Source organism: Larus michahellis, chromosome 23, assembly GCF_964199755.1.
Source record: "Larus michahellis chromosome 23, bLarMic1.1, whole genome shotgun sequence".
In the NCBI taxonomy this organism is placed as follows: Eukaryota; Metazoa; Chordata; class Aves; order Charadriiformes; family Laridae; genus Larus; species Larus michahellis.
Genome location: NC_133918.1, coordinates 4692835 through 4714887, shown reverse-complemented (window position 1 = coordinate 4714887; position 22053 = coordinate 4692835). Strand labels below are relative to the sequence as shown.

The window sequence follows — 22053 nt, the reverse complement described above, 5'->3', positions numbered from 1 at the left end:
CGCTCGGGGAAGGGTCGCGGGAGCAGCCCCCACGCTCTGGGGTCTCTAATTAACAGCGAGAGCCGTGACGAGCCGCCGCTGGGGCCCGTCCCCACCTGTCCCAGCGGAGAAGGTGTTCGTGACCCCGCAGCAGCGCAGGGGGCTGCCTCCCCCCTGCCCCGGGGAGCTCGGTGCAGCCGGAGTTTCGGGGAATGCAGGGAATGCGCCGGGATTTCCGCCGGCCGGGCTGCGGGAGGGGGCTGCGGGAGGGGGCTGCGGTCCTCAACCCGGGGCAGCTGCGGTGGGGGGGTGACCCTGGTGGAGGGGGGGGTCCCCACCCCATCACAGCCCCCTCCTCGCCATCACATGCCAGCGCCGAGGGGTGTTTTGCCTCCTGCAGCTCGCGGGGGGGGTGGGGGCAGCTGGGGCCATGGGTGCACCGAGCTCTGTACGGCCTCAGCTCCAGCTCAGCGTGGGGACGCGGGCGGCTCCGGCACACCCACGTGAGCCGGGTCACGGCGCGGGCGCCCACCGTCCCCGCCAGCCTGCCGTGCCCCATGGCAGCCGGTGCCAGGGGGAGCGCTGGCATCCCCGACCCCGACCGCAGGAGCGCCGAGGCCGGGCTCGCTCGGATTTTTTTTTTTTTTTTTTTTTCTTTTTTTCCCCCCCCCTTTCCCTCCCCTCCGCATTCCCGAGTGCATCCAATTTTAGCAGCTTTGCAAAAACAAACCCTCAAGTTTCCCGGGCTGGAGCGGTGAGCGGCAGCGTGCGGCCGCCTCGCCGGGGAGGGCTCCTTCCCGCTTCCCTCTTGACACCGATCCAGCCCCGGCACAGCCGACGGCCCCGCGTGCCAGGAGCCGGTTGCTGCTGTCTGCCGGCGCGAGGGGGAAAGGCCTCATATATAGACCCACGGTCCCGCCGCGCTCCCAGTCACCCGCCGACCTGCCGCCGTGCGGGCAACCATGGGGGAGCTGGCGCTGGCCCTCCTGGCTCTGGCCGCCCTGCACGGTGCCGGGGCCACAGGTAAGGCCGGGGGCTGTCGTCCCACCGCAGCGCGGGCACCCGTCCGTACCGTGGGTCGGGGGCATCCCTGCCCTCCCGGGGGGCTGACGGTGGCGATGCGGGGCAGGATGGGGCTGAGCGCTCGCCAGATGTGCGCCAGGGCCAGATGTGCGCCGGGGTGGCGGTGACAGCCGGGGATGGTCCCTCTGGCACCTGCCCGGGGGGAGGACGCGTTGGCGAGGCTCAGGGCAGCTCTGCCCTCCCCGGAGCCATGTCACCGGAGGGACGGGGACGTGTCCCACGCCGTGTCCCCGCCAGCCCTGCCCGCTCCGGCACTGGTGGCTGAGCACCCGTGGGAAGCCCCGGCTGCCTCGGCCACCCCGGCTGCTCTATGGGGCTTGTGACCCCCGGTGCTGAAGCCCCCCCAAGCCCCACGGGGGTCTCCGCAAGGTGCCAAGGGCAGCGTCCCTGTGAGGCTGAGCGGGGAATGTCCCTGGTGCGGGGACGAATTCCATCCTCCTGCGGAGCGGGGGTTGCGATGGGTCCTGCTGCCCCCCCAGCTCCCTGCCACCTGGAGAGGGGACAGGAGGCGACAGGGTCGAGTCCCCCCTGCCGTGGGACGCTGCTGGCAGAGGGACGGTGCCCACCCCCACCACCGTGGGGTGCCCGTGGGGTACTCACAGTGGTCCAGGGGGTGCCTCGGGTGTTTGGCCGCATCCTGCCCAGTGTCCGTGGGTGACAGCCCCCAGGGGCCATGTTTCGCACTGGGGTCCTGCTCCCTGTGCCTGTCCCCTCCCCACCCCACATGGCTGAACCCCGCCATCGCGGCACCCGGCATCACCCACCCGAGGCGCAGGGCTGTCCTTGGAGACCCTGGGTCCCTGGGGTTCATTCCCATGGGAAGTGGTGACATCCACTGCCTGGGGTGCACAGTGAGCGCCCCCCCCCCCCCCGCCCACCAGGGCCGGCCACTGCCATGGCAGCGTCTCCCACTTGCCAGCTCCCTCGTCCCCGTCCCCCCCCACCCCGGGGCTGTGGTTTTACAGCCCAATTTCCTGCCGCCTCCCAGTTTGGCTGCTGGGGCTCGGTGTGACGCCAGGTTCGTGCCGCGGCCTCGGGGCGGCGGGTGCACGCATGGACCCCCCCCACCCCCCCCCCCATCCCCGGCTTGGCTCCTTGTCCCGTATCACCCCCCGGGGACGAGCTCGCGGGCAGCATTTCCCCAGCGTGGACGTGGCGGGGGCCCTGGTGTGGCCACACTCGCCACGCGGCACCGGCCGTGGCCACCTCTCTGGCCACCCCTGGCCAACCGGGAGCCTGTCCTCAGCCGCCCGGGATGGTGACACCCCCCAGCCTGGCCCCGTGGAGCCCGTAAATCCTGCCCTGAGCCCCTTCCCTGGCTGAGACTGGGGGGCTGAAGGTGGGGTGTCCCCATGGCGGCTGGGACACGGCATGTCCCAGCGTTGGCTGCGCTGCGCTTTGGTGCTGGCAGCTCGGCAAGGGACCGGCTGGGCACCGTTGGGTGCCCTGGGGAGAGGGTGCCCCGGCGCTGGGTGCTCTCACCCTGTGCTTCCCCCCCCCCGCCCCCCCAGAGCCCCTGGAAAACGACTCGGAGCCGGGCAAGAGCGGCGCGGCGGGGAAGCCCTGGAAAGCAGCCCCCAGCCTGGCGGAGCTCGACCTGGACACGGCAGGTACGGCTGCCCCCGAGCCCCCGCAGGACACCGTGTCGTCGGGCACCCACGGCCGCAACACCCCGAAGGGTGTCCGCCGATGCCCACCGTGTCAGCCTGGGAGGTGCCACCTCCCCCCGCCGTGGTGTCCCCCTGGGACCCTCACAGCAGGGATGTGGTGCCCCCCCTGAGCTCCCCGAGGCTCCCACGCCGCGTCCCCCGGTGCCATCCCCCCCTCCATCCTCGTGCGCTTCCTCCCCTCCTCTTTTGCCCACGCAGCCCCCGATGTCCCCGAGCTGTCCCCAGCCCCGGTGGCACCCCGGGGGCGCTTAGGGATGGGGGGCTGCTCCCCCATCCGCCCGCTGAGGGCTGGCTCCATCCCAGGCAGAGGCGCCGAGTGGACGTCCTGGTTCAACATCGACCACCCCGGGGGGGACGGCGACTACGAGAGCCTGGAGGCCATTCGCTTCTACTACCGCGGGCGCGTCTGCGAGCGGCCGGTGGCCATCCAGGCCCGCACCACCGAGTGGGAGCTGCCCGAGGAGGTGGGCGAGGTGGTGCACGTCAGCCCCAAGAAGGGTTTTCGCTGCGTCAACAAGGAGCAGCCGCAGGGCAAGACCTGCTCCAACTACCACATCCGCTTCCTCTGCCCGCTGGGTGAGTGCCTGTCCCCCCCTCCCCGGACCCCGCTGGCACTTTGCGGGGGGGTCCCATACCCATCGGTGTGCTCATCCCTTGCCCGCCCACCCCTTCTGCATCCCGCCGGCTGCTGCGGCGTCGTCCCCCATCCATGGATCGCCCCCTGGGTGCGCGGCGCTGGGCATCATCCTGGGGGCAACGCGTCCCCCCGTGGAGCTGGGTGCGGGCGGTGGGCCCCCCAGTAAATGCCTCTGCGTCGTCATCCCCCCCTTCCCCCCCGCCGCCAGAGCACATCTACTGGTCACACTGGTCCTCCTGGAGCCCCTGCTCGCGCAGCGCCTGCGGCAGCAGCGGCACCCAGACCCGCACCCGCCGCTGCGTCAGCGCCCGGCTGGCGGCCGCCCTCAAGGAGCTGAAGTGCAAGGGCAAAGCCGTGGAGCGGCGGCCGTGCAGCGCCGGCCCCTGCCCAGGTAGGGACCCCGACACCCCTGACGGCACCCACCTGCCCCCCAGCCCCCCCCCCGGCTCCTCTCCCGGCCCCCGCCACCCGCCGCGCGTCGTCGGCGTAATTGCGATAACAGAGGCCACGCTGGTAAAAATGGCTTGGCGGGGGTGCGCGGGGCTGAGCGGGGGCTGGCCGGGCACGGGAGGCCAGATGGAGCCTCCCGGGGTGGGGAGACCCTTCCGTGTCCCCGGGGGGCTCGGGGTGGGGGGAGCGCGGTGCCCGATGCCCGCCCGGCGTCTTCCCCCGCAGAGCCGGCGTGGATGGAGTGGGGCACCTGGGGCCCCTGTTCCCGCAGCTGCGGCAGCGCCGGGACGCGGGTCCGACGCCGGAGCTGCAAGAAAGCCAAGAAGGTGCCGTGCACCGGCCGCCCCGTCGAGGTGCAGAAATGCCCCCCCTCGCCCTGCCCAGGTACCTGCCCTCGGGGACGTGGGTACCCCCTCCTCGGTGCCCCCCGCCCGCGTAACCCCACCACCGGCCGTGGCCGTGGGGTCTGAGCGCCGTGTCGCCCCACAGCCTGCCCCGGGCACACGCTGCAGGGCACCGTCGTCACCGCCACCGGGGCGGCGCTGCCGGATGCCCGCATCTACCTGGAGGGCCGCCCGCCGGTGCTGGTGGCCCGCAGCGATGCCCGCGGGCGCTTCGCAGCGGGGGGGCTGTGCCAGGGCACCGCCGCTAACATCAGCGCCCACCGTGAGGGCTTCGCCCCAGGACTGGCACCCATCGTCTCCAACGGGTCCGGCGTGGCGGTGGCGCATGTGACGCTGCAGAGGTTGGGTGAGCATCGGGACGGGGGGGACGAGACATGCGCCCCTCGAGGGACATCCCCGAAGGATGCATGGGGGGGGGGGGGGGGAGCAATGCAGGGGGGACACGAGCCATGCACCCCTCGAGGGACATCCCCAAAGGATGCACAGTGTGGGGGGGTGGGAGTGATCTGGGGGGGACACGAGCTGTGCGCCCCTCAAGGGACATCCCTGAAGGCTGTGCGGTGGGGGGGAGTGGAAACGATCCGTGGGGGGGGACACGAGCTGTGCACCCCTCGAGGGACATCCCTGAAGGATGCATGGTGTGGGGGGGTGGGAGTGATCCGTGGGGGGGGGAAACGAGCCGTGCGCCCCTCGAGGGACATCCCCGAAGGATGCATGGTGGGGGGGTGAGAGCGATCCGGGGGGGGACGGGGGACACGAGCCATGCGCCCCTCAAGGGGCATCCCTGAAGGATGCAGGTGGGGGGGGTGGTGGGAGCGATCCAGGGGGGACACGAGCCGTGTGCCCCTCGAGGGACATCCCCGAAGGATGCATAGTGGGGGGGTGGGAGCGATCCGGGGGGGGTTGGCCGCGACTCGTTGCACCCTCTGCCGCCTTCCTCCCCTGCAGAGAAGCCCTACATGGTGCTGCACCCCAAGGCGAAGGTGCGGGTGGCCGGGCAGGAGGTGACCTTCTGCTGCAAAGCCTCGGGCACCCCCGTGCCCAAAAAATACTACTGGTGAGCGGGGTCTGGGCAGCGGAAAGCCGGGATTGGGGATGGTGGGGAAAAGGCACTTCCGACCACCTCCCCGCTGAGCCCGACCCCGTCCCCGTCCCCGTAGGTACCACAACGGGACGATGCTGGAGAAGAAGGTGCACCGGTACGGCAGCCGCCTGACGCTGCGGGGGCTGACGCCGGAGCAGGCTGGCACCTACCACTGCAAAGCCAGCACCGAGGCGGGCGCCATCAAATCGGCACCGGCCCAGCTCACCGTGCTGGGTGAGAAGGGGGTGGGCTTCCTTAGCGGCAGCAGCATCCCGGGATGGGGCGTGAAGTGGGGACAGCCACCCTAACCCCCCTTGTCATCGTCCCCCCCCCCACTCCCCAGCCCAGGGCCAGCAGAGCTGCAAGCCGGAGCCTGAGCCCAGCCTGGTGGAGTTGCCCAGCGAGTGCCCGCAGGATGCCGCCGGCTCCCGGTACTACAACGTGGGGCGCTGCCCCCCGACCCCGTGCGCCGGCGGCCCCGGCGACCGGTCGGGTTGTGGGGCGGAGGCGGGACGCTGCTGCGGGGTGCGGAGGATGGAGATGCGGGAGATCCCCTGCGCCGGCTCCCTCCTGCCCATCAAGGTGGTGGCCGAGTGCGGCTGCGGACCCTGCGCCCAGCCCCGCGTCCTGGTGCAGGGACGGGTGACGGCGGCCGACACCGGCGAGCCCCTGCGCTTCGGGCAGATCTTCCTGGGCGGGAGGAAGGTCGGCTTCACCGGCTACAAGGGCTCCTTCACCATCGAGGTGCCGCCGGACACGCAGCGCTTGGTGGTTCGCTTCGTGGACCGGCAGCAGAGGTTCGTGGATGCCGTCAAGGTCCTGCCCTTCAACCGCCGCGGCGGTGCCGTCTACCAGGAGGTCAAGATGCTGCGGAAGAAGGAGCCGGTGGAGCTGGATGGCAACCGGAGCAACGCCATCCCGCTGGGGGAGGCGAGCGACCGGGAGCCCGTCGGGGAGCTCGTCCTTCCCGCCGGCGCCTTCCTCCGTCCCTCCGGGGAGGTCTTCAAGGGCACGGTCAAAGCCAGTGTCACCTTCCTAGACCCCAGGGACATGGCGACGGCCGGTGCCGCCTCCAGCGACCTCAGCTTCGCCGACGCCGAGGGGGAGATCGTCCCCCTGCGGACCTACGGCATGTTCGCCGTGGATTTTCGGGAAGGGGAGAGTGGCGCGGCACTGCAGACGGGGCCGGTGGAAGTGAGGATGGACGCGGGGCAGGTCTGGATGCCGGAGCATCTGCAGAAGATGAAGTTGTGGTCCTTGAACCCCGAGACTGGCTTGTGGGAGGAGGAGGGGGTCCTCCGGCCGGCTGGGGGGAGCCGGGGGAAGAGGGAGGAGAGGACCTTCTTGGTGGGGAACCTGGAGATCCGGGAGCGGCGTCTCTTCAACCTGGACGTGCCGGAGGACCGTCGCTGCTTCGTCAAGGTCAGGGCTTACAGCAACGAGAAGTTCAACCCCTACGAGCAACTGGAAGGGGTGGTCATCAGCCTCATCAACCTGGAGCCCCAGCCCGGTTATCCCGCCAACCCCCGGGCGTGGGGTCGCTTCGACAGCGTGGTGACGGGTCCCAACGGCGCCTGCCTGCCCGCTTTCTGCGACAGCCAGCGCCCCGATGCCTACTCGGCCTACGTCACCGCCACGCTGGGCGGGGAGGAGCTGGAAGCCGTGGCCTCCAGCCCCAAGCTCAACCCCAACGCCGTTGGGGTGTCCCAACCCTACCTGGGCAAGCTGGGCTACCGCCGGTTGGACCACGATGACCCCAACTTGAAGAAGACGGCTTTCCAGATCAATGTGGCCAAGCCTGACCCCAACAACGTTGACGAGACCAACGGGCCCATCTACCCTTACCGTAGCCTTGAGGAGTGCGAGGAGGCGCCGGTCAGCGCCAACCACCTCCGCTTCTACCGCGTGGAGGTGGACAAGTACGAGTACAACGTGGTGCCCTTCAAGGAGAGCGACCTGACCTCCTGGACCGGCGACTACCTCTCATGGTGGCCCAACCCTCAGGAGTTCAGGGCTTGTTTCATCAAGGTGCAGATCGAGGGGCCGCAGGAGTACATGGTGAGGTCCCGTAATGTGGGGGGAAGCCACCCCCGCACCCGGGGGCAGCTCTACGGGCTGCGTGACACCCGTAGCGTGCGGGACATGCTGCTGGAGAACACCTCGGGTGCCTGCGTGGAGTTCAAGTGCAGCGGGATGCTCTTCGACCAGAGCCTGGTGGATCGCACCTTGGTCTCCATCATCCCCCAGGGCAGCTGCCAGCGCACGGCCATCAACAGCCTCCTCCGGGAGTACCTGAACCGTCACCCGCCTGTGGCGGAGAACAACCACACGGCCGCCTTCACCATGCTGGCACCGGTTGACCCGTTGGGTCACAACTATGGCATCTACACGGTGACGGACCAGAACCCGCGGTTGGCCAAGGAGATCGCCATCGGCCGCTGCTTCGATGGCACCTCCGACGGCTTCTCGCGGGAGATGAAGGCGGACACCGGCACGGCCGTCACCTTCACCTGCCAGGAGCGGCCGGCGGGGCGGGAGAGCTTCTTCCAGCGCCTGCTGACGGCCCCCGCCGAGGCGCTGGCCGAGATCCGGCGGGAGATGGGGGCCGGCGAGATGCGCCGGGCTCCCCCTGAGGTGATGGACTTTGCCTCCGGCGCCCAAGCCCCGGGCCCCACGGCCACCCGCCGGACCCCCAGCAGCCAGCGGAGGATGGGCCGGATCCGGGGGCAGCCGTGAGCACCACGGCCCCCCCCGGTGCCCCCTCCCCGGCTCAGCTCTGCCCTCCCTTTCCCCCTCGCTTTTACCCGCACTCATTTATAACGACCGAGGGGACACACACACACACACACACACACACACACACACACACACACGGGACACGTGGAGTGGGACCCCCCGCCGTGCCCCCGGGGGACAGCGGGCCAGGGGTCCGCCGGGACGTGGGGAGGGGGGGTGGCCTCACCAGCCCCCCCCTCCTCCTCCGGTGCTGCCCCTGCCCTCGCCCCCAGCCCCACGCGGGGCAGCTCTTGGTGCTCAGCCCCGGGGACCGCGGTGCCGGTGGTGCCGGCAGCGGGGCCGCGGCCCCACGGGGATTATTTAAATAAAAAAGAATTAAAAGAGGGGGTGGGAGCGAATAGGGGAAGGGGCTGGGATGGGAAGGGGTCCCCTGCCTGGTGCTTCGCCCCGTGCCCGGCGGCAGGGCTCCCCTGTGCCCGTGCCGGCAGTGGCCAAGGATGCCGGGAGGTGGGAGCACCGGCTGCATCCCTGCCCTGCACCCCACAAGGAAACGTGGGGTGTTTTCTTTTGGGGGGGGGGGGGGGGGAAACCCCGAGGATGTGGATCCTTCCACATGGATCCACATCCATGAGTGTGGATCATTCCACAAAAGCCTTCCCTGTGCTCTCTGACCCGGCATGGCACCGTGCCAGCTCTCCGGCCACGGTGCCAGCTCTCCGGCCGGGCGCGGGGGCTCGGTGGCATCCCTGGGGGTGCCGTTCTCCGTCCCCGCAACCGTCACCCAGCGCGAAGCCCGGCCGGGCCCCATCCTGCTGCCGCTCGCCCGGCTGTTTTGCCCTCGGGGAGTGTTTTGCCCCAACTGCCTTTAGCCCAGGCCAAAAAACAAAACAAAACAAAACAAAACAAAACAAATAAACCCCAAAAACCCCCTCCCCAGAGTAGGGAAACCCCCCACATACACACCCCCCAGCTCCTGGGGTGAGCGAGACATGGCAGGATGCGACCCCGCGGCAGCGGTGCCGGTGCGCACCGAGGGCGCGTGCGGATTTGTACATTATTTATTACGAAATATATGGTTGTGTGTACACCCGCCTGGCTGCTGGGCTTCTCCGGGGGGGTGTGTGTGTGGGGGTGTGTGTGTGTGTGTGTGTGTGTGTCCCACCACCCCAAATCCTGCCCCATCCCCTCCCACCCCGCACGGTAGCACCGTCCCGGCGGCTCCTGTTTGCCTTGGTCCCGGTACAGCCGGTTGGCCGCGGTGCGGGGGGAACCGCGCCAGCTCCCCGCGGACGGGGGACGTGGCAGCTGGGAGGGGGAATTCGGAGTGGGGTGGTGGTGGTGGTGGGGGGGGGGGGAAACCCATCCAGCCCCATGGCCCCCCCGCTCCCCGGCACGCAGGAGCTGGGCACCCACCGGGTGACCCCCAACCAGGATGAAAAGCAACGGCTCTGTCTGTCCGGCTGACGTCTGTCCGTGTCCCCCCGCCCCGGGCTCGTGGCGCTGGGTGGGTTTCGCAGGCGTGTGTGTGTTTCCCCCCCCCACCCCCCCCGCGCCCCCTCCCACCCGCAGCTCCCGGCGGATGCTGTAATGGAACAAGCTGCATTTACGGGGCCAAATCCCCCCCCCCACCGCCCCCTCAAACCACCTTTTCTTGCTCCCGGGACAACGTTTCCCTTTTTATAACACGATTTGGCCGCGGCGCGGCATTTTTTCACCCTTATACTGGATGTGGCCGCTCGCGAGATCAAAGGGGACACAGAGCACCCGGGGGGACGGCGAGGGCGGGGGTATATGTGTGTGTGTGTGTATGTGGGGGGGGCTGTTTGCCAAACCAGTGGCCAAATCCCAGCCCCTCTCCCCATCCCGCCTGGATGGGGAACCCACACGGGGGCGAGCGACGCGGCGGAGCAGTGTGGGAGGGGGCACCTGCAACGCTGGGACCCCCACGATGGGGGTTCCACTCCCCACTCCCCCCCCCACCTCAAAGCCCGGGTTCTGCCCACCCCGGGGTCCTGCGTGTCCCTGGGTGCTGGGAGCTGCCCCCCACCGGGACCCACGTCCCCCCCGCCACCGGGAGAAGGGGGGAGGCCGGTGGATGCTCCCCCGTGGGCACCGCTGGCTGCAGCGGGAATGGGGGGACCGGGGAGGGGGGCCGGGGGGAGCGCCAGCGGGCAGGATTGTTTTCCACCATCTGGCTGGCTTGGCCGCAGGCAGCGGCGCAGGCAGGGCAGATGGAAGCAGCTCCTGCCGCTCTGCGGCTATTTATGGCGTCGGGGAAATAAAATGGGGCGAAAAAAAAGGACAAAAAGCAGTCAGGCAAAGCCGGGGTGGGGGGGGGCAGACACCCCCGTTTGCAGCCCCTTGTGCTCACCGCTGTGCCCCGCTCCGTCTCGACGGATCCCATTCCCGTACCGGCTGGGATCTCCAGCGTCGTGCCGTGGGGGACTCTGGGGGGCAGATGGGGATCGGGGAGAGCCAAGGGGGTGGCCAGGGGCTCCCCCCGATCCCAGGGACATGGAGAAGGAGCCGGGGGCACCCACACTGAGGGATGTACCGGCTTTGCGGGAGGTCCGTGGTGGGTGTCCAGCCCAGCCCCACATTCCCAAGGGCTGGAAACCCGCCCGGGGTCAGGGGCTGGGTTGCAGGCGGGGGGGCGGGTTGGGGGTGGGGAGCTGCAGCCAAAATCCTCCTGCTGCTCCCCCCCCCCAGGTGTGGGACCATCTGTGCGGGAGCTGAACCCACAGACCCCGTCCCGAGGGTCCCGCACTCTCCAACCGCGGGGACAAGGAGCCCCTTGGTCCCCATCCTGGCCCCGAATGCCCCCCTGCACTGGCTGGGGCCGGCTGGACCCGCACCCCTCCCCGTGTGCCGCAGAGCATCATCGGGTACCAAAATAACCCCCCCGGCCCCTCCCGGCTTCCAGGAGATGCTGAGCCTCGCGGTCCAGCCCCTGCTGAGTGTCCGAGGCCGCCAGCTGCGACGCTTTTCTCTCTAATTCTTGTAATCGTCAGCAGAAACCACCGGCACGGCGCTCCACAGGGGGCTGGGGCCGGGGGGGGAGCCCCGTGGGGACCCCACATCGGACCCACAGGCTGCGGGATGGAGAGCCCAAAGGGGTTTTCTACAACGCAATAGCTCCGGGGGCAAAACTACCCTTTTTTTCGGCCTTTTTAGCCCCTTGGCATGGGCGATGCCCCATGATGGGCAGGTGGGAGCGAGGATCCCATTGCCCCCCCCCCGCCCCGCCATGGCTTTGGGTGAGCGATGGGGTGCGGTGGGTCCTGGCCGTGGGTTTCGGGGTGGCAACACCGCCCCGCTCTCTGCTCGCACCCATCCGGCCTCCAACGATGCCCGGGGAGGCAGAAAGAGGGATGGAAATATCCCGGGATGGCTCCCGGCGGGATGCAGCTTCCCGCGGTGATGAGAAAGGCAGGTGGGGGCGGCCGGGCTGGGACGGGCTCAGCTGCTTCTTGTTACCCCCCGGCCCCCGGCCAAAAGGGAATAGCAAAGCGGGGAAGGGAAAAAGGAGCCCGGGAGCCGGCAGCTCCCGTCGCATCCCGCCAGCAATTAGGGATGGCCGCAGCCCAACGTAAATGAGCGGGGACGGTGTGCCGGCACATCGGCACGTCCTACGGTGCTGCCGGGGCCCCTGCCGTGGGGCTGAAGCTGCTGTTCGCACAGTTCCGCCCCCCTCCTCCCCATCAGCATCCCTGTATCGGGGCGCATCCCCCCAAAACCCCCACCGGGCCGATGGGGAGGGGGAAACCAGGGCAGGGGGGTGCCTCCGCGCTGAGCCCCACGAGCACGTCCCGGTGCTGGCCGGGAACAAAAGCTGCTCCGAGCAGCAGCCGGGAGCTGGAAAAGGCCTTGGGAAGCTGCTCGCTTTCTTTCTTTTCTTTTTTTTTTTTTTTTTTTTTTAAATAATGGAAAATATAATGACAGTGCCTAATTTAAAATAATAAAAGAAACCAGCCCAAAAAGCCAATCCAAAATAGGAGAGAAACCCACGTTTCAGGCTGAAAGGGAACAGGGAAGGGATGAAAGGGAAAAGCAGAGGCGCTGCGCCCGCCCGGGACCCTCCTCTCAGTGTCCCCCGAGGGGCTGGGGGGGGGTGTCACACTGCCCCACCACCTCCCTGGGGCCAAGCCGTGGGGTGAGGGCTGAGCGGGGCACGGAGCATCGCCGCCGCGGCAGGAGCTGCCCCTGCGTGCTGGCCCCGGCCCCCCGCCAGCCCAGAAACCTTCCCCCCCCCAGCCCAGAAACCTTCCCCCCCAGCCCAGAAACCTTCCCCCTCCTCGCTGGCGTCGCTCCTTCACACCACACCCAGCGTGGCTGCTGCAGGGGCCGCATCCTGCCCAGGAGTGTGCGGAGGTGTCTCCTCCCTGTCCTGCCCTGAACTGGAGCATCCCCGGGGACCCCAAACCCGAGTATCCCCAGGGACCCCAAACCTGAGCATCCTCAGGCACCCGGAGCATCCCTGGGGATCCCACACCTGAAGATCCCTGGGGACCCCAAACCTGAGCATCCTCAAGCAGCCAGAGCATCCCTGGGGACTCCAAACCTCAACATCCCTGGGGACCCCAAACCTCAACATCCCTGGGGACCCCAAACCGGAGCATCCTCAAGCAGCCCGAGCATCCCCAGGGATCCCACACCCAAGCATCCCTGGGGACCCCAAACTGGACCATCCCTGGGGACCCCAAATCAGAGCATCCCTGGGGATGCCAACCTAGAACATCCCCAGGGACCCCAAACTGGAGCATCCTCAGGCAGCCGGAGCATCCCCTGGGATTCCACACCCGAGCATCCCTCGGGACCCCAACCTGGACCATCCCTGGGGACCTCAAAATGGAGCATCCCTGGGCATCCAGAGCATCCCCGGGTATCTGGAGCATCTCGGGGCGCCTGGCCCCAGGGGGACAGGGGAGGTGCCAGGTCCCCGTCTCTGCCGTGATGGCGAGGCCGGGTCGGATCCAGCTGCCGAATTCCAGGCCGTCTGGCCAAGAGAAGCTGCTCTGCTCCCGGCGCTCCCTCCGGACAACCTGCCCAAGGAGGAAAACAAACGGTGCTCGAACACGGACAAGCCAGAGGCGAGAGATTCCCCTCCCACCCCTCCCAAAGCTGGGGGCACCGGGGGCTATTGCTGTGTGTCCCTGGGGAAAGAGGCCATTGGAAGCTGGGATTTGGGGGAAAACAGTAGGAAAAGGGAGAGGGGCTGCCCGGAACACTAACACTTGCTTTCCGAAGCGAGCCTGAGCCGGGATGCCACGGGGATGGCTGAGCTTCACCGTGCTGGGACGGCTTCGGGGCAGCCCTCGGCGATGCACATTCCTCTCCCAGTTGCTTTTTAGATATATACTTTTTTTTTTTTCTTTTTTTTTCTTTTTTTTTTTAAGAGTTGCATCTCAATAACTTGCTGTTCAAAGTGAGCTGGTTCTGGAAAAAACATCCATTCCCGTTTTTCAAGCTATTTTTGAAACCTTTGGCAACCTTTGAAACCTCCGCAGGCTCCAGACCATAAATAATAATAACAACATATTTAAAGCCTTTACGCTGACAGCTCACCGAAGCTGCCAGGGCCTTTGAATTCTCCAGATGCTGAAAATCTGACTCAAAAACTTGAAGTTTGGTAAATATTTTGTGTTTTTGATTTCGCAGCCATCGCTTTTTATATCACATGAAGCAGCGGAATAAAAATACCAAGTGGAACAGCTATTTCTGGAGCTGGGGGGAGGAAAGGTGAGGCGGTGGCCGCCGTCTCCGGGGGGGGCCGGGATGCGGCCGGAGCATCCCTGGGGTTGGGTGGCTGGTGCCGGGGGTGGGGGGGGTGTCTCGGCTCCCCGGCACTGTGGCGGTGGCAGGGACGGTGACACCAGCACCCAGCTGGGTGTGGAAACACCGTGACTGCAGGATCCGCCCCCCCAGCACCCCCCCAGCTCCCACCTGGCCTGGGCTGCTCCGGGCAGGACTCGGGTTGGTCCGGTGATCAGCTCGGTGTGCAGCGCGGTGACATCCCCAGCTGCAGGGTGACACCCCTGTCCCGCATCCCATATTCCATATCCCACATTCCATATCCCGCATCCTGCATCCCATATTCTGTGTCCCGCATCCCATATTCCGTATCCCATATCCCACATTCTGCATTCCATATTCCATATCCCACATCTCATATTCCATACCCCATATCCCACATCCAGCATCCCATATCCCATATTCCATGTTCCCATATCCTGCATCCCATACCCCATATTCCATATCCCACATTCTGCATCCCATATTCCATATCCCATACCTGGTACCCCATATCTCATATCCCACATCCCATATCCGTCATCCAGCATCCAGCATCCCATAATCCATATTCCATATTCCCATATGCTGCATCCCACATTCTGCATCCCATATTCCGTATCCTGCATCCCACATCCCGCATCCTGCATCCCATATCCCACATCCCATATCCCGCACCCAGCATCCCATATCCTATATTCCCATACCCTGCATCCCATATCCCATATCTGATATCCTATATCTCATATCCTACATCCCACATCCCATATCCTATATTCTGCATCCCATATCCTGCATCCCACATCCCACATCCTGCATCCTGTATCCTATATCCCACATCCCATATCCCATATTCCATATCCCATACCCTGCATCCCACATCCTGCACCCAGCATCCCATATCCCATATTCCGCATCCCATATCCCATATTCCGCATCCCATATCCTATATTCTGCATCCCATATCCCATATCCTGCATCCCATATCCTGCATCCCGTGTCCCATATTCCATGTCCCATATCTCATATCCCACAACCCACATCCCATATCCTATATTCTGCATCCCATATCCCATATCCCGCATCCCGCACCCCGCACCCCGCACCCTTCATCCTATACCTCACATCCCACATCCCACATCCCACAGCCACATCCTGCATCCCATCCCATATATCCCATATCCAAATGTCGCATCCCGCGATCCCATACCCCATATCCCGTGCCCCCCCATCTCCTCCCAGCCCCCCACAGCGGCAGGGAGGGCTCCCGGGAAGGCGCCTCTCCCTGTTCCCCCCCCTCCAAGGTGGGGGGGGATTTGGGATTTCATGGCCGCGATGGACCAGTTAGTTGGTGCTGCCTTTCCTTGGGGAATGTTATCCTGCCGAAAAACACCAGCAGGAAAAGCATTATAAAAAAAAAAAAGAACCCAAGATTTTTAGTGCAATTCCTGGAAAAAAAAAAAAAAAAGAGTTTCAAAAAAAAAAAAGAGAGAATTTCAAAAATAAAAAGAGAGTTTCAAATTTCTCCCCAGGAGCGGCGGAGACGGGCGCTGGCTCGGCCCCGCTCCCGGCCTCCCGAAAAACCGGCCTCCCGAAAAACTGGCCCCTGCGACGGCCGGACCACGACGCTGCTCCGTGGGGCCGGGAGCGGTGGGCTCGCAGCCCTTCCCCACCCTGTAACCTTCCTCCTCCTCCTCCTCCTCCTCCTCTCGCCAGCTCCTTACCCTGCCAAAACCACCCTCCGGAATGGCAGCCGTGGAGCGGGACGTCCCGTGACAGCCTGGAGCGCTGCGGACGCCGCGGGGCCAAGCGTTTGCCAGGAGCCAGCGCCGGCTCCCGGCCCCGGCACAGCCCCTTTGCACCCCTGGTTTGGGGTGGGGTGGGCTGGAAAAGGGTTTCCAAACTGGTCCCACCCACCCCAATAACCCCCTACCCAGTTACGCCCCCCCCACCCCGGGTACCCCCTAAACTGGTTGCCCCACTGCTACGCCAGACCCCAGGTAGCCCCTCGCCCGGGCACCCCCAAATCCCAGTTATTTCCTACCCCCCCCGCCCCCGGATCCCGTATCCTGGGCTCCTGGCGTGGTTTAATCCCAGTTGGCAACTAAACCCCACGCAGCCACTCGCCCACTGCCCACCCCCCCACCCCCCCTCCCCGCGGTGGGATGGGGGAGAGAACGGGAAGAGTAAAAGTGGGAAAACTCCCCGGTTGGGATAAAGATCGTTTAATAAGTAAAGCAAAAGCCGCCGCGCGAAGCAGAACGAGGAATTCATTCCCCGCTCCCCACCGCCGTCCCCAGGAAAGCCGGGCTCCATCCCGACTCGGGAACGCCGTCGCTCCGAACATCCCCCCCGGCCCCGGCTTCCATCCTCTTCCCCAGCTTTGTATCGGGAGGGTGACGTCCCACGGTGCAGAGCGTCCCTTTGGTCAGCTGTCCCCGCCGGGTCCCCTCCCAGCTCCTTGTGCCCCCACCACCCCTCCAGTAGCCCCCTCCCCGTAGCCCATGGCTGGTGCGGGGGGAGCGGAAAAGGCCTTGACTCTGTGCAAGGACGGCTCCGGCTCGGGAATTACGAAAACACCTCTGTTATCTGCCCAAAACGGGCTCCCAAGAGGAAAATTAACTCTATCCCAGCCAAAACCAGCTCCACAACCCCATGCCCCCGCTCCTCCGCCCCCCATGCCCCGAGCACCCCGTACCCCTCGTTCTCTGTACCCCAGGCGTCCCACACCCCCAGCGCCCCGTACCCCCAATCCCCCATACCCCAGGCACCCCACGCTCTGGGTACCCCAGACCCCCCCAGACCCCCCACTTCCCCCTTCCCCCTTGCTCTGGGGGATGCTCTGCCCTGGGGCAGGGGGGGATGCTCTGCCCTTTTGTCCCCCCCGCTGTGGGCACTGGCCCCACAGGCAGCTCCGTGGGGCTGCATACGTGCCCGCAACCCCCCAGCTCTGCCTCCCCCCCCCGGCCCCGGCTCCCTGGGATCACCCCCCTGCAGTGTGGGGGGGTCCCCAGCAGCATCTGCCCCCGAGCCCTGCCCGTAGGAGCCCCGGCGCGGGCAGCGTCACCGCGCCAGCCCTGCCAGGGACCCGGCAGCCCCGCCGTCCTTCGTCCTTCGGCTTCCCCGGGGCGCCGCGCACTCGCCAACCACATGATTTCCTGGAAAGTCCCACGCTTCGAAAACCGAAACCACTCGATTTTGGGGCAAACGACGAGCTCTCTCCCAGCCCCCTGGGTTTTTTACCGGCGCAGGATGAAGGCCTACCACCCGCAACCCCTGCACCCAGCCAAGCGACCCTGGGAGATGTACGTGGCCGTGGGGCTCGGGGTGGTCGTCGTGGGGCTGGCGGTAGCCTTCCTCACCGTGCTCTGCCTGCCGGCCGCGGGCTCCGCCATGGCGGCGAACAGCTCGGCAGCACTGGCGCAGCTGGAGGAGGCTCTGGCTGTCACCAACCGGTCCCTCGCCGAAGCCCGCGGGCAGTGGGACGGCTGCAGGAAGCAACTGGTAGGTGCTGGGGTGCCGCTGGGTGGGGGGTCACGGGGAAACCTGTAGCCCCCAGCCCCGAACTGGCTGCGTTGGGCTGGTGCGAGGGAGCGCCCGAGCCGGAGCCTCCAACCCCTTCCCTCTGCCCAGGGTGTGCTGGAGGGAAAAGCCTCGGAGCTGGAGCAGGCGCTCGCCAATGTCACCCAGCTGCAAGGTGAGTCCTGGGCAGGGTGGGGGGCATGGGGGGGGGCGGGGGCATGGGCAGCAGTCCCTGGGCCACCCTCATCCCCTGGGACACCCTCATCCCTGTCCTCTGCATCACCCTCATCCCCATCCCCTGGGACACCCTGATCCCCATCCCCTTGGTCATCCTGATCCCTGTCTCCTGGGCCACCCTCGTCCCCTGGGCCACCCTCATCCCCTGGGACACTCTCATCCCTGTCCCCTGTGTCACCCTGATCCCTGTCCCCTGGGTCATCCCCATCGCTTGCAACACCCTGATCCCTGTCCCCAGGGTCATCCCCATCGCCTGCGACACCCTGATCCCTGTCCCCTCAGCCACCCTGATCTCTGCCCCATGGGACACCCTGATCCCCATCACCTGGGACACTCTGATCTCTGTCCCCTCGGCCACCCTGACCCCCGCCCCATGGGACACCCAGATCCCCATCCCCTTCGCCACCCTGATCCCTGTTCCATGGGACACCCCGATCCCCATCCCCTGGGACACTCTGATCCCCGTCCCTGCGGCCACCCTGACCCCCGTCCCCTGGGACACCCCGATCCCCGCCTGCCGTCGCCTCCCTGCAGGGGAGAACAGGGCGCTCAGGGCGGAGGTGGCCCAGCAGCAGGAGCAAGTGGGGGACCTGCAGAGGAAATGGTGAGCCCCCTGCTTCCCCCCCGCCGCCCCCAGCCCCGCGCTCTGTCACCGACCCTCCCTGTCCCTCCCCCCTGCCAGGGACAAGCTCCAGCTGCAGAACGAGGTCCTGGAGAAGCAGCTCCAGGAGATGAGGAGACAGCACTCGGGTGGGAACGGGCTCGCGGCCATGTCCCTCAGCCTCCTGGCTCCGCTCCTCCCCGGGATGCTCCTCCGCTGAGCCCCAGGCAGCGGGAACACGGGCCCCACTGATGCCCCGTCCCTCGACGTGGGGCGAGGAGGGTCCGTCCCCATCCGGCCCGGGGGGGTGCTGGGGGTGGCAGCCGGTGCTTTGCCCGGCTGTGGGAGCCCGGTGCCCGCTCAGCCCTGCCCCGGCACTGCCTACGCTGCCCTGTACCTCCCCGCACGCCAAACTGCTCCCCTTCGCCCTGGGGACACCCCAGGGAGACAATTTCCCTCCTGCCACCACATGCCAGCCGTGCCCAGGGCGAGGGAGGGGACGGGGCAGGGGAGACAGGCTGGAGGGGACAGAGACATGGCAGAGCTGCCCTGAGCCAAGGGGTCCACAGGCACCCCACCGTTAGGTGATTTTTAACCAATTTCTAATAAAACCTGGTGAAAATGCAGTGGTTTGTGGCTCCAGCAGTTCTTGGGGACCCGGAGGCCCAACCCCGCTGCGCGGTGGGGACGAGGGGGGTGCTACAGAAACCCTGGTAGTCTCAGCATCCCCGACACCCACCGGCCCCCCCCAAGCGCATCCCCACTTGTCCCTGCAGCCGTGACCCACGGGCGCCGGGGCAGCGCATCCTCCCACCTCTGGCACAAGCCGGGTCTATTCTGGGCTGTGACCTGAGCGAAACCGCAGCCCAAAGTGGTGTTTGGTGGGGAAAAAAAAAAACACAAAACACAAAACCCCCACAATTACGGCAATTACGGCGAGCCAGGGAGCGACCTGCCCCGGGGACGCTGGCACATCCCGGGCAGCCACCGCCGGAGCGGGCGAGCGGCCCCGTGTCCCCCCTCCGGCATGGACCCCGCGGTGCCCAAGGCCACCCTGAAGGTGCTGGGACTGTGCGCGGCGCTGCTGGTGCTGGTGGCGGCGGTGACGGTGGCGGTGGCGGTGATGGTGTGGCGATCGGAGGCGGTGGGGAAGTTGCGGGGCTGCCGGGAACGGGCGGCCAACGAGAGCCGGGAGCTGGGGAACCGCCTGGCCGAGCTGGAGCGGGAGCGAGCCCGGTTGCAGCGCGCGGCGGCGGCGGGCGAGCGGGCGGAGGACGCCCTGCGGCGGGAGCTCGCCCAAGCTCGCGGCGACGGCAAGAAGCTCAACGCCAGCTTGGCGTCATGCCGGGAGCGGGCGGTAGGTGCTGGCGGGGATGGGGGGGACGAGGTGGGGAGGGGGGGGCCAGGGCGCGAGCGAGGCGGGGGTTTCTGGGGATGCCCGGTAGCCAAGACCAGGGCGATGCTTCATCCCTGGGGGGATTTCGAGCGGGGTCCTGGAAAACCCCAGCGCTGACGGGAAGGATGCTGAGGATGAGCAACTCCTGGGGAGCAAAGGCCGGCTGGAAAGATGAGCCGGGAAAGGGGAGAGGCAGCCCTGGGATGGGGGGGACCGGCACCTCCTGCCACCCTCCTGCCTGGGACACCCCAAGAGGGGACCCTGGCTGCTCCCGGTCCCTCGACACAGCCCGGGTCCTGCCGTCCCCCTGTCCCGGTGCCCGTGCCCGGCCGGGGACAGCTATTCTTAGCCGTGACCGAGCTGCTGCTCACACGTATAATTACCCCGTCCCAAAGCAGCAGCGGAGGCCGGAGCCGGCGTGGAGCTGCCATTTCTCTCCTCCCAGGTATTTTTAGCTGTGGCCCCGCTTGGGAAACGGCCTGGCCCCAGTGCCGTGGCCGCAGTCCGGAGGAAGAGCCAGGTCCCACCGCCCCTCTGGGTTCATCCGGCCGAACAATGGCCCGGAGAGGCTGGAAAAATGCTCCGGCTTCCCAAGGCTGGGCTGTGCAGCCTCTCGAGGACCAGGCTGGGGGGAACCCTGTCCCCTCCCAGGCACCAGGGATGCCACCCACGGGGTGCTTGGGTGGCCTGGGGCTCCTGCGACCCCCCCTGTGCACCGGAGTCCTCACCAGGATGAGCCATCCCTCCAGGGAAGAGAGATTTTCCCCAAATCCATGTCCCTACCACTTCAAGAAACACAATGGCGGGACGTGAGGCCACCAGCAGCATGGCTTGGGGACACGGGGTGGTGGCAAGGAGGGGCAGGGCTCCGGCGGGGGATGAAGAGACGGGAGGACGCTGCCCACCCCTGTCCCCACGCCGCCCTGTCCCCTCTCCCCAGGCCAGGCTGGAGGCCAACGCCACGGCGCTGCGGGACGAGGTGGTGGCCCTGCGGCGCGAGCGGTCTGAGCTGGCCCGCGGCAAGGCGGCGCTGCGAGGTGAGCGAGCCCCCTCTGGCCATGGCAGCCCTCTGGCCACCCCCAGCGAGGGGACACGGGTCCCCCGCCACCCCCAAGGAGCCCGTCCGGGGGTCCCCCCCAGCTGCGCGCCCTTTGAGGGGGGCAATGCCCGGCGGGGGGGTGGGCCGGGGTTTGGGGTGCAGGGGTGACACCGCTGTCCCCTTCGTCCCGCAGAGGAGGTGGCGCGGGGCGAGGAGCAGGCGCGGGGGCTGCGGCAGCGGCTGGAGGAGGCGGCGGAGCAGCGGCGAGCGCTGCGGGCACGTGGGGAGCAGTGCGAGGCCCGGCAGAGAGAGCTCGAAGCCACCCTGTAAGGTCCTTGTCCCCCCACCCCCGGAGCATCCACCAACCCCCCCCACCTCCTCAAAACCAACCCAGCCCGACCCCAGCCCCTCCACCCTCCCTGCCTTGTCCTTCCTTCCCCATGGGGACCCTCCGGCCCCCCATCCCGGGGACAGGGAGACCCCCCCCCTGTCACGCGTCTGCGCTCTCCCGCAGGCGGGACTACGCGGCCGAGGTGGACGCGCTGCGGCGGCGGACGAGGGACCGAGCGACCGGGCGCAGGTGCCCCCAATCCCGGTACTTTTGTGGGTGCCCCCTGTCTGCACGGCGGGGGGGGGTGTATGTGTGTGTGTGTGTGTTGGGGGGGAACAGCCCGGGGAGGGGGCTTCGCCGGTGCAGCCAGCCCGGTTGCTCGCACGGGGACGCTTCCCGGTGCGTGCCATCGTCACCGGTGTCCCCGGGGGAGCAGGACACGGTGGCTGGGGTGGAGGGGGACTCAATCCCTTCCCTCCCCTCTTTTTGCAGGAAGGGCTGAAGCCCCCCAGCCCCCCAGACCCCCAGCCTGCCGGTGGGCCCCCCCACCCGCCGAGCCCATCATTCCCAGTCCCACAGCGCCCCTTAGCACTGGGAGCCAGCAGCGGCTCGGCCCCGGCCGCCTCCGACGGGGACCGGCCCCTCGAGGTGACCGATGCCGGTGGCCACCTCGTGTCCCACCCTCCTGTCCCCATCCCGCTGGCCCGTGTCCCCATCCTGCTGGGTGTCCCCACGCCGCCGCCGCCGCAGGAGGACGGAGGGGTCGGACGTTCAGCTTTTTGGGCAGAGTTTTAGCTCCACCGAAGGACGGTTTCCTCACCGACTCCTCAAGCAGCTCCGGGCTTTCATGCCACTTTCCCAGTGCGCTCCAGAAACTGGGAAGACCGGGCAGGCTTTTGGGCAATAAAGGCCGCTCTGCTCACCGGGATGTCTCCCCGTGCCACCAGCCCGGCTGTCCCCCTCTTCCCAGCCGTCCCCCTCTAAGCCCAGCCATTCCCCCGTCCCCAAGCCCAGTCGTCCTCCACTAAGCCCAGTTGTCCCCCCCCGAGCCCAGTTGTCCCTCCCTGAGCCCAGCTGTCGTCCCCTGAGCCCAG

General features: G+C 67.3%; 3 protein-coding genes across 6 annotated transcripts; all 3 read left to right on the top strand.

Moving 5' to 3' along the window:
• The first annotated feature begins 941 nt into the window (after positions 1–941).
• On the top strand, positions 942–8132 carry CILP2 (cartilage intermediate layer protein 2). The gene is made up of 9 exons (XM_074565923.1): positions 942–1002; positions 2574–2672; positions 3036–3308; positions 3578–3760; positions 4045–4203; positions 4309–4569; positions 5172–5280; positions 5384–5541; positions 5651–8132. Exons 1-9 carry the CDS (start codon positions 942–944, stop codon positions 8041–8043), a joined length of 3696 nt encoding a protein of 1231 aa, XP_074422024.1. The 3' UTR covers positions 8044–8132.
• An 8872-nt stretch (positions 8133–17004) lies between these two features.
• LOC141734369 (uncharacterized) lies at positions 17005–18813 on the top strand. Of its 2 annotated transcripts, XM_074566035.1 has the most exons (4): positions 17005–17337; positions 17467–17530; positions 18127–18196; positions 18275–18813. In XM_074566035.1, exons 1-4 carry the CDS (start codon positions 17086–17088, stop codon positions 18411–18413), a joined length of 525 nt encoding a protein of 174 aa, XP_074422136.1. In that variant the 5' UTR covers positions 17005–17085; the 3' UTR covers positions 18414–18813. The 2 variants fall into 2 exon arrangements, with proteins under 2 accessions (XP_074422136.1, XP_074422135.1); XM_074566034.1 differs by lacking the exons at positions 17005–17337; positions 17467–17530 and having other exon boundaries at positions 17548–18196; positions 18275–18413.
• Positions 18814–19217: 404 nt separating this feature from the next.
• Positions 19218–21794, top strand: CCDC194 (coiled-coil domain containing 194). Of its 3 annotated transcripts, none has more exons than XR_012584509.1 (5): positions 19218–19550; positions 20530–20626; positions 20822–20959; positions 21143–21223; positions 21452–21468. XR_012584509.1 is itself a non-coding variant. In XM_074566038.1 (5 exons), the coding sequence occupies exons 1-5, from the start codon at positions 19221–19223 to the stop codon at positions 21459–21461; spliced, it is 636 nt and encodes a 211-aa protein (XP_074422139.1). In that variant the 5' UTR covers positions 19218–19220; the 3' UTR covers positions 21462–21794. The 3 variants fall into 3 exon arrangements, 2 of the variants coding, with proteins under 2 accessions (XP_074422139.1, XP_074422138.1); XM_074566038.1 differs by having other exon boundaries at positions 20822–20954; positions 21143–21208; positions 21452–21794; XM_074566037.1 differs by having other exon boundaries at positions 20822–20954; positions 21452–21794.
• Positions 21795–22053: the final 259 nt, after the last annotated feature.